The following is an 11,331-nucleotide window of genomic DNA, read 5'->3' on the forward strand; positions in this document are numbered from 1 at the left end:
CTGATATTATTCAATTGGAGTATACTGGCTTACCAATAATGAAACTAATTCTTTTCAAGTTTGATTGGTTTGATAATACTCCTAATATCGGAACAAGAGTAAATGATAAGTATGGGGTTGTTGAGGTAAGGCAATCAAGGAGGTATAATAAGGCTTATGACCCATTCATACTTGCACAACAAGCTGAGCAAGTTTACTTCACACCATATCCTGAGGGACATAATGATTGGTTGGCCATAATCAAGACAAAGGCTCGTAGTAGAATAAATGATAATATATTAATTCAAACTGAGCAAGAGGTTCCATACCAGGATGATGAGGTTGTAGGGCTTCAAGTCATGTTACATATTGACTCAGATGTCATTGATGATTCTCTAGTTGATAATGATGTTGGTGGAGAAGAAGTAGATATGCAATCATTTGATCAACCAGACATGGTGGATGAATTTATTGAAGATAAATACATATCAAGTGAGGATGATAATGATGATGAGAATGAGAGTGATTTCAATGATACAGATGAACCTTAGGTAATTTATACATTAAATAATTATTTGTATAATTTTTTTGATGTGTAGAATGACTTAAATATAATTTTATGTGTAGAACATCTATTTTGTTGTTTATTACAAGTCTATTGGATGAAAAAATAACATTTGCTCTTAAATGTGATATATGTAATAATTTCTATATTCAGATGGCAGATAGAGGTAGAGGTAGAAGTAGAGGTGGTGGTCGTAAAGCACCTCGTGGTCGAGGTCATGGTGGTGTTGGCCTTCACATTTCGAGCTCCGAGTCATTGTTACCCACACAAACAGACCCACTCCCTATAGTTCATGAAGAACCAATTCCCACCTTCGTAGGCGAATCAATTCCTAATACTCATTCTAGACAGGACACACCTTTAATAGAAGAATGTTCATTGACTCCACAATACCCACCTCCTCCCATTCCTAAGTTTGGGGATTCATCTGACCAAAGGTTTTGGCTATCCTTGAAAGGCAAAGAGTACGTACATTTTAATTTAAAGATGATTTTTCTAATATAACATTGTTTAAATGTGATTTTGACAATATCTTTTTTAATAGATTTGTTCCTGCAAAAGGCCCTGCTGATGTCATTTCAGGGATCTTTAAACAAAAATTTGAGGGAGCGTGGCCCACTTGGAAGGCTGTGGATGAATCAGTTCGGGACATGTGGTTCGGAGAGTTTCAGGTAATTAAATTTTGTTTAATTTAAAATTTGTTGCATGTACTTTTTAGTATGTTTCCTAATTCATTTTTAATGCAGAAAGAGTATAAGTGGGATCCACAACATGATCGGGCCATAAGAAAGACTTTTGAGCATAAAGGATCAACTCTTCTGAAAAATGCTATGCATAAGGTTAGACTAGGTGTCGATAAGGGAAATTGGATCCCTGAAAATGCTCGAGCTATTTTGGATCAACATTGGGCTTCTGAAAAATTTCAAAACAAAAGTAATACTGCTAAAGGGAATCGGGCTGTAGAGAATGGAGCAACAGCTTACACTGGTGGCTCCATATCTGCAGGAGCCCACTTTGAAAAATTGGTAAGTTTATTTCAATTCTTTATTTATATTTAGTTCAATTTAATATAATTGATTGGTTGAATTGCAATATTTAAATTTATATAGGCGAAGGAGCTAAATCGTCCCCCTACTGCTTGGGAATTAGTGGAAAAGACAAAAAAACTTAAGACTGGAGAATGGGTCAGTGATAAAGCCCGCAACATTGCTGTAAGTTCCTCTCCATGTTTTGTTTTATTCTGTAATTTTTGTTGACTTTCCTTTTTGTTTGTGATCAATTTTTATTTTGTCATATGATTCGTTCCATTTATCAATTTATCTTTATTTCTTCTTCTATTTTTTTTACACCGTACACCCAGAAATGGGATGTAGCCGCGTTAACATTTTCCCTTTTCCTTTGGGTGAGTCGTGTGTAAATAAAATTTAGGCCTTGTTTAACATACTTGACTGACCTGTGAAATAGGGACCCAATTCTATGAGAATACGACTATGAGTATTTTTAAGATTTTAGAATATGACTATGAGTATTTTTGAGATTTTCTGAGTCTTGATTAGATTAGATTCGGATTTTGAAAAATGGTTATTTAAAAACATGGGTTGAAAAATGGCTAATTACATTTTTTATCCTCTTATAATATCAAATCTACAGTTTCAATCTTTCAAAATTTAATTCCATTACTTTAGTATCTGAATTTTATAAATTTGTAATTTTAATTCCTCCACTGCATATTTAAGTTTCAGTCCACCTCTAGCAAGTAAGCCAACCCACTTCACCCTATTTTTTGGATGGGTTGGTGGAGGAGTGGGTTAAAACAGAGCAAGCTACCTGTTTTGTCACTCCTACTTTAAAATAATTGTCATTAAAAAAACTCTAAAAATGCTATAATTTAATAGATTGAATAGGAGACGATTATTCAAAATGACTATTTTATTTATTGATCCTATTATATGGTTCACTGAAAGATTATGAAAAATGTATCAGCATTTCATACTAGTAGTAAGTAAACACCAAAAAGACATCGGAAAACAGGGAGATGGATCCAAAAGTTTGTTAAAGGAATAGGCCCGAAAAATATTAAATATTATATTATAATACTTAAAAAAATTTATTTAAATTATGCACGTTCTTTCATATCATATAATTCACAAACAATATAATTTATATTAATTTTTATATTGATCACCACTATATTATAATAACTACTCATTATCATAAACATGATAAATTATCCCCTCTAGATATAAGAGAAAACAACCACAGAGCCATATATCATTTGAAGTTAGCCACAGGTTATTTTGACAAATCAAATAAATAAGCTAGCTAAAAGCTGATAAGCAAGTGGATTGAATTAAATGCGTTTGGTAAAACTAGCCATTGAATTAACTAGAATTATAAAATGACAGTTAATTACTGGTGGTAACTATGTAAATTTTTTTTAAAAAAAATAAATTATCACTTTCCAAATTTTAATTTAATTCAAATAATTTATCATTTTAAAAATTTGGATAATAATTTTTTAATTTTATTATCATTTTTAAATATTTTCTATTAAATGAAATCAGATGACATAAATGAATTTATATTATAATTATACATGTATATAAGTAAGATTTAATTCTCATTTCAATTCTTAATTCACACAGCTGGTCTACCAGAAGACTCACACTTAACAAAGATTATCATTCACTTATCACCAAAGGCACAAAAGACAAAACTTTCTATAAAAAAAAAAAATAGAATGAAAAAATAATTTATTATTAATTATTTTAATCAACCCAACTCGTGAATTCATTATACATAGGTTGAGATTTTCAACTCAAAGAAATTAAAAATTAATCTAATATCAAATCAACTCATTTTTTTTAAGCAGGTTAAAGGTGAATTGAGTTGAATTAATTACATGCTATATATCTGACACCAAATTACCACCGTCCCTTCTCACACACGATTGAGGCATTATGTTAATGTATTAAAAAGGTGATAATTGTTAGAAAACATTAGAGGACTATTCGTTAAACATTGTGCCTTTAAATAGAGGGAGAGAAGGAGTGGTTTAATGGACAATTATGGATTGAAGTTGTAAACTATGGGACTGCTCACCATGTCTTACTTTTCTGAATCAGTTTTGGATTTGCTCTATATTTTCATGCACGTTTGTTCATTCATTTGTGTAACAGCTTTTGCAATTTATTAATAAGCTTGCCAATTAATTGTTTGCTAATTGTTCTGGCCATGGGAAGGCAAACTGATTTTGGTTTTTACTTTGTCAACGAGAATAATTGGCCTGAAATATTCATATTAGTTAATTATATTAATTAAAATGAATTGATATATATGCACTATTTAATAATGGAGTAGAAGTCTTGGGCTTATTTGACATGAAACTTTCAAAATATTTACTTTCAAACGGCATCTTAGTTGTAAAATAGGATGAAATAATTGACCCTTTGGTTTCAGCAATTCCACCATTTGTATTTCTCTTGGTTACGCATGACATTTGTCTAGAATATTGACTGGAAAATACAGTGACAAGGAGATTTTCCTTTTTCCTGTTAAGGCGATGATTTGATTGGCCACATTAATTTTCTTTAACTAATTGTTGACTTTGGGATAAAGATACATATAGGGATATGCTTCTTTTAATAGATAATCATTTAAGGAATTATATCTCTCTTTGTAAATATGGGTGGCACCCGCCCAAATATTAATATATTTTATTTTCTGTTTCAATTTTTTTAAAGGAATTATACATATTAGAAAACTTTATAATAATTCATGTTTCTACGCATGTTATACTTATAACTAGTTCTATAGATTCATACAAAAAAAACCCCTCTGGATACGTGTTCAAGAATCTATATTTGCTTTAAGGATATATATTGTGTGATTGGTTAATCCTGTAGAAAATATCATGACGTTGACTAGGGTGAATTATTTGCTGAATTATTTGCTGTAAAATAACAATTATTTGCTGAATTAAAATCAAAGAATATATTGTCTTGAAATTTTTGTTGAAATAATATTTTTTATTTTTTTTAGGAGAAATATAACGAGCGTCTAATTGAAGTCAAGCAACAAGCTACACAGGATGACACAGAGGGCTCTGCTTCTACTTGTATTAGTGATAATGAAGTTTATTTGCAGGTGGTTAAAAAGAATCCGAAGGGGAACTTGTATGGGCTTGCTGGATTGACCGATGATTTCATTCGCTCAACACTTCCACAATCTTCTAAGTCACAGCCATCACCAGTCACTGCAGGGGTGATTGAAGAAATGCAAAATAGGATAACTAAATTAAATGCTGAGCTTGCTGCAAAGGAAGCAAAGGAAAAAGCATTGGAAGAGCATATACGACAGCATGATGAGCAGATGCAGTATATACTACGCCATCTCAACATTGACCCTTTAAGGCCAACCCCTCCTGCACCGAGTACTAGGCCAGATGATCCTGACCATGCTGTTGATGATGCTCTTGATGACATAGCAGAAGACCCTTAATTAAGCTTCTTTATTTTACTTGTTTCAGGATATTTTATTGTATTTCACTATTACTTTGTTGAAGTTTAAACGTTTTATGTTATTATTGTGTTTTTAGCATACTATATTGACATACTTATATTTTATTTAGTTTTCACTATAATATAAATTTTCATCGATAAGATTATGTCTTTTAGTATGTTCTAGTTTATTATTATAAATTGTGTAATAAATATATTGTTAATTTCATATTCGTTAACAGGTATAAATTAATAATTAGAAAAGAACTTAAGTAACCATCTATACTGTAATAGTCTTTAGAGTTTCCAAAAATAACTTTTTGGTATCGCGGGTCAATGAAAACAAAGCAAGGTGATATCTTCCATTATCATCTAGCCAAAGATCATGCCTTAAGCCCATTTCTTTTAAATCTTTTCGAGCATTAAGGTTGACTTTTGATTTATCCTTCTCATGGAGCAATGTATACATCACATTGTCACATACATTTTTCTCAATATGCATAAAATCTAGATTATGTCGCAACAAATTAGACTCCCAATATGGAAGTTTAAAGAATATGCTTTTTTTATTCCACTGTGCGGGTTCTTGTCTAGATCTTTTTATTGTTCCATTTAGAATGGCTCCACTTCCAAATGTAATATTAATATGTTCCACCTGTCGAAAAATGTCAGATCCAGATAATTTTAATGGTGGGTTTCGTTCTTCTGTGTTTCCATTAAAACAAACACGATTCAATCTAAATTTATGATTTCTACTTAAAAAATGACGGTGACCCATAAAACACCATTTTTTACAATTTTGAAGGCGACAAGGTTCCGCATCAAAATTGCAAATCGGGCAAGCCAATCCTCTGTGTGTGTTCCAACCAGATAACATGCCTAAGCCATGAAAGTCACTAATTGTCCACATAAGAGCTGCTTGCATTCTAAAATTTTCATTCAATGATGAGTCGTAGGTATCCACACCATTCCATAACTCACGTAACTCCTCTACAAGGAGCTGTAGGTACACATCTATGTTATTTCCAGGACCTTGCTTTCCCGGAATGATCATTGATAGGATGAATGAAGTGTGATTCATACATATCCAAGGTGGAAGATTATATCGAATTAAGAACACTGGCCAAATGCTATAGGAAGAACTCAAGGTCCTAGCAGGATTAAAGCCATCAGTAGCAAGGCCTAAGCGAACATTCCGAGGATCTGAAGAAAACTCAGGATGGATTAAATCAAAAGTCTTCCATGCCTCTCCATCTCTTGGATGCCTCATCAACCCATCTTTATTGTTTTCCAAAACATGCCATCTCATATCTTTTGTAGTCTTACAACATGTGAATAATCTTTGCAATCTTGCTTTTAATGGAAAGTAACGTAAAACCTTTGCAGCTAATTTTTTCTTCTTCTTGGGTTTCCATCTAGATATACCATGATGCTTACAAGCACCCGAACTTTTTTCATCATCTCCCAAATACAACATGCAGTGTTTTGGACAAGCATCAATTTTTTTATAGTTAAGACCAAGCTTGTTAATAATTTTCTTGGCCTCATAAACAGAAGGAGGAAACTTTGCTTCTTCAAATGCGTCTTTCAACAAATCCAATATCATAGTCATTGCCTTGTCACTTAATCCATACAAAACTTTTATATGATATAATTTGATTATAAATTCCAATTTTGTGTATTTACTTCCTTCATACAATGTTTGACTCCCATCATTTAGAAGCTCATAAAAGCCATTATAATCCCCTTTCACTCATCATTTAATATTTCATTTTCATTTAATGGTCGTGATGCACCTATATTAGAGGCATGTTTCCTGTATTGTTCAAATGCGTCATTCATCATCATTTTCATTGGATTTTGAGGTTGAACACCACTATCTTGGAAAACATCTTCCATTTGAGAAGATTTCAATGCTTCCTTTTCACCATGGAGATCCCATATAACATAGTTTTGAGGAAATGGTATATAAAGTAAGTGATCCTCAACTATGTCTCTAGTTTTCCATTTCATAAATCCACATTTTGGATACGGGCATCGAATCGTATCTCCTATAACTCCATTCTTAAAAGAAAAATCTAAGAATTTATTACAACCAATGGAGTAATCAATTGAATTTCGGGGCTTTGAAATCCATGACTTATCTATTATTAAGGATACCTAAACAATTTTATAAGAATAATTTATCAAGCTATGCTAATATAAAATAGTATAGTATGCATAAAATAAAGCAAGTCCTCCACAAAATTATAATATAAATTATATAAAAAAAATATAATAATTATTGAAACTAAAAATAATAATGAGTGGAAGGAGAAGCATAACCTAAGATTCAATGCTAGCTTTTATGTTAAAGCTACTACCATATGAAAAAAAAAATAATCAGGCATTTTGAATAAGAAATAATGGAACCAACAAAAAGTTACCTCTAAGAACCAATGGAACCAGCAGTGTACCAGAAATGCAACGATATAAGTCTAACAATAGAATAGAGCTGCCAACCAAAAACCAAGGGTATAATTAGAACCAAATGAATTTAAAAAAATATATATAACTAAGCATTGATCTTCAATATCAAAATAGAGCAAGTTTAATACCCTGTTTAAGAAATGGAACAATATAGGTTTATTAGGATGACAAATGTATTAACATTTACAATGTTATAGTTAAAGAGAAAATATGATCATGTTGCTTTCATTATTTGGAGATCTGCTTTCAATTCTTTTTCTTTTCTCTTTACTTTGTTTTACCATTTCACTCTTCATCTTCTTTTAATCTTCTCATATTTCTCTTCATACACCTCTTCGATTTTTTTTATAAAAATACTTTTCTTGGAAAATATTTTGGAAAACATATAGTTAGAAATTTATTAATGTTTCAAAAAAAAAATTACTTGTGAAATGGATTAAATACATTTCAGAAACTAAATCTGGAAATTTTTAAAAAAAATTGACTCAAAGGAAAACAAAAATTATAAGTATTAAAATATTTTACACTTTTAATACCAAATAAACAGAATATTTTACACTAAGGAAATTTAGTTTCTAAAAGCCAGCTTTATTCTTTACCCATGAAGCCATCTTTATAGTTACTGCATTGAAACAAAACCCAACCAAACATCTCACTGGTGGCAATTTATTCATCACTTCTTTCATCTGATGCTGCTAAAGGCAATTCCAGACGTGGGTAAAAAATTCCCTATCCTATGTGCTTTTCTGGTAAAGATATATAGCTTCTGGAATGAAATTTTTTCAACATGTTCATAATTTAGTTTTCAGATGTGTAATTTTTTTTAATATTTCTAAAATGTATTAAATATATCCTAAAATCAGAATTTTAAAATGAGATTTATTTAAGTTTATAGCATTCATTGAAGCATCCACTTAGTACTAATAACTAGTTTAAAATATCCAAACAGTTAATTGGTTTGAAAGACACATACTTAAAAATGTGTATTTGTATAGTATCCATTTTATTTTTCTGATATACAACCATTCTACCAGAAATAGTTCCTTATTCCAAATCAGATTTGGGAGGATATTTCAATGGATTTTATTACTGGTCTTCCCAAATCCAATGGTTATGAAGCTATATTTGTGGTTATTGATCGTTTGAAGTACGACCATTTCATCCTCCTTGTCGCCACCCGCCGAAACGGACATTGGCATTCGCGACGATGGTCATGACTCGTTTTAGTTTTTTAAAAGTGGTGGATTGCTAGAACGACTTATTCTCAAACTGAGACCTTGTCGAACTAACAATTTTATTAAAATGATTCACCAATCCATGTTAATCCCAAGCGGGACTCTCCATGGATTAGTGGTTTTCGTAAAAAGAAGGGTTGTTGGAGTCGCCACCAATGTTTTACTCAAAACATTGGAAAAAGGGATAAGGCAATTGATTTTCGCAAATCAACCTTGGCAATTACAACCAGAGTTGGGTAAGGGAGTCGGTTACGTGTGGGGAAGGTGTTAGCACCCCACAACGCCCCTTTCGGGTTCCCTATGACGGATTATTTCATAAATAACAGTGTAAAATTACTAAATTACCCCTATTTATTATAAGCGATTATGTATTAAATATCTACATGATGACGAATTTAAATATGCAACAATCAGAAAGCGGTAAAAGAAGGGATTTTTAGAGAAGAAACCTCTTGAAGCGTGCTTTTTATATATCAATGAAGTTTAGGAGGCTTTTTGGCGCTCCCTCCCTCTACAAGCTCGCTCGCTCCTTCCTAAAAAATAATTTTTGACTATGGAAATCCAAAAGATTTCCCTTCGACTAAGTTCGAGACTCAAGCAAATGGCTCGTGACTCAAGAACTTCGTCGGATTGACTCTCAGAGCGATTTCTAGGGCAGAACACTGCTCAAAAACCCCAGAATACTCAAGGAGAGAGTCAAAACTGTGTGCCAAAGTGTCAAATGACGTCCAAATGACGTCCTATTTATAGGGATGAGGCGCAGTACGGCCCCTGGGGTCAATACGGCCCGTATTGAGTTTTTGTACTTCAATACGGCCGTATTGAATTCAGTACGGCCGTATTGAAATACAGAAACTTCAATACGGCCGTATTGGTTTCAGTACGGCCGTATTGTAGTACAAAATGTGCAGTACGGTCGTACTGAACTCCAAGGAGGCCGTATTGAGCTCCAAACCTCCCACTTCCTTATTTTTAGGTACTCTAAGACCTCTAAACCTACAGATAGCCATCCTATGGTCTTCTAGGAGTCCTTCTGGCTGACTTTCTTTCGATCTTTGAGAGTCTTCGAGTCTTATTTTTGACCCGGACAATTTTAGGGGTCTACAGCTGCCCCCCCTTTACTTAGTCAAACGACCTTTTGGTGTAACGATTGACAAGTAAAGGAGTTGACCCGATTGTCCGGGGAATGAGCCATCCTTCCGACTTGTAGTGTCTTCCGGTGGAAAATTGTTGAGTAGCCTCTCCAGGTTGAGTATTAGTCGTCGCCTCTCCAGGCTCGTTGCATACCTCGGTGCTCTGGACATCTGGGTAGCTGAGTACTGCCTCTCCAGGCTTGTGCATACCTCGGTGCTCTGGACATCTGGGTAGCTGAGTATCGCCTCTCCAGGCTTGTGCATACCTCGGTGCTCTGGACATCTAGGTAGCTGAGTATCGCCTCTCCAGGCTTGTGCATACCTCGGTGCTCTGGACATCTGGGTAGCTGAGTATCGCCTCTCCAGGCTTTGTGCATACCTCGGTGCTCTGGACATCTGGGTAGCTGAGTATCGCCTCTCCAGGCTTGTGCATACCTCGGTGCTCTGGACATCTGGGTAGCTGAGTATCGCCTCTCCAGGCTTTGTGCATACCTCGGTGCTCTGGACATCTGGGTAGCTGAGTATCGCCTCTCCAGGCTTTGTGCATACCTCGGTGCTTTGGTCACTTTGGTAGCGTGAGTTTGCCCTCTCCAGGGATTTGTGATAGTTTTGTCTCCACAGTCGACGATGCTGCTTCAACGACTGTTTTTGATTTTGATGCCGCTGAGGGCTGGATAACGCAGGGATCCATCTAGGGGATGTGCAGTTATTTCGTAAGTTCTTGTGTCCCAACTTTCCATTGCGTAGTTGGTACCCACTGGGGAATTTCTGATTCCTTGGGGATGTAGACACAAAGATGCTCTTTCTGATGTGAGCGGTGCCTTATGGTTGGCTGACGTCCTTTCGATGGTGGTGGAGTATCCCGGTTATCCTTATTCGGGTGACTCTTTTTGATTTTCTGGTTTTATTGCCTCTGCGTAGGCTGTTATCCACTAGGGGATTCTGTCGTATGATTTTGTCTCCACAGTCCACGATGCTGCTTCGACAGTTTTTTTTTTTTTTTTTTTTTTTTTTTTATTTTGATGCCGCTGAGGGCTGGATAACGCAGGGATCCGTCTAGGGGATGTGCAGTTACTCATAGGTTCTTGTGTCCCAACTTTCCATTGTGTAGTTGGTGCCCACTGGGGAATTTATGATTCCTTGGGGATGCAGACACATAGATGCTCTTTCTGATGTGAGCGATGCCTTATGATTGGCTGACGTCCTTTCGACGTTGGTGGAGTATCCCGGTTATCCTTATTCGGGTGACTCTTTTGATTTTCCGGTTTTGTTGCCTCTGAGTAGGCGAATGATCTTGATGTTCGGTGTTTGGCTGAGTGCTGGATTCCGCTTGGGGAATGGTTATTGATGTTTTTGATTTTCTCTTTTTGAAGGAGTGCCTCTGAGTAGGCGAATGATCTTGATGTTCGGTGTTCGACTGAGTGCCGGATTCCGCTTGGAGAATGGTTATT

At 34.6% G+C, this 11,331-nt stretch overlaps 1 protein-coding gene across 1 annotated transcript; it reads left to right on the plus strand.

The window, feature by feature from the left end:
• Window positions 1-761: 761 nt before the first annotated feature.
• Window positions 762-5,205, plus strand: LOC109817285 (uncharacterized). The gene is made up of 6 exons (XM_083060800.1): window positions 762-795; window positions 912-1,008; window positions 1,089-1,215; window positions 1,291-1,569; window positions 1,654-1,755; window positions 4,586-5,205. The coding sequence occupies exons 1-6, from the start codon at window positions 762-764 to the stop codon at window positions 5,042-5,044; spliced, it is 1,098 nt and encodes a 365-aa protein (XP_082916926.1). The 3' UTR covers window positions 5,045-5,205.
• The last annotated feature ends 6,126 nt before the right edge of the window (window positions 5,206-11,331 follow it).

This window comes from Cajanus cajan, chromosome 7 (genome assembly GCF_000230855.2).
Source record: "Cajanus cajan strain Asha chromosome 7, NIPB_CcT2T_4, whole genome shotgun sequence".
NCBI lineage: Eukaryota > Viridiplantae > Streptophyta > Magnoliopsida > Fabales > Fabaceae > Cajanus > Cajanus cajan.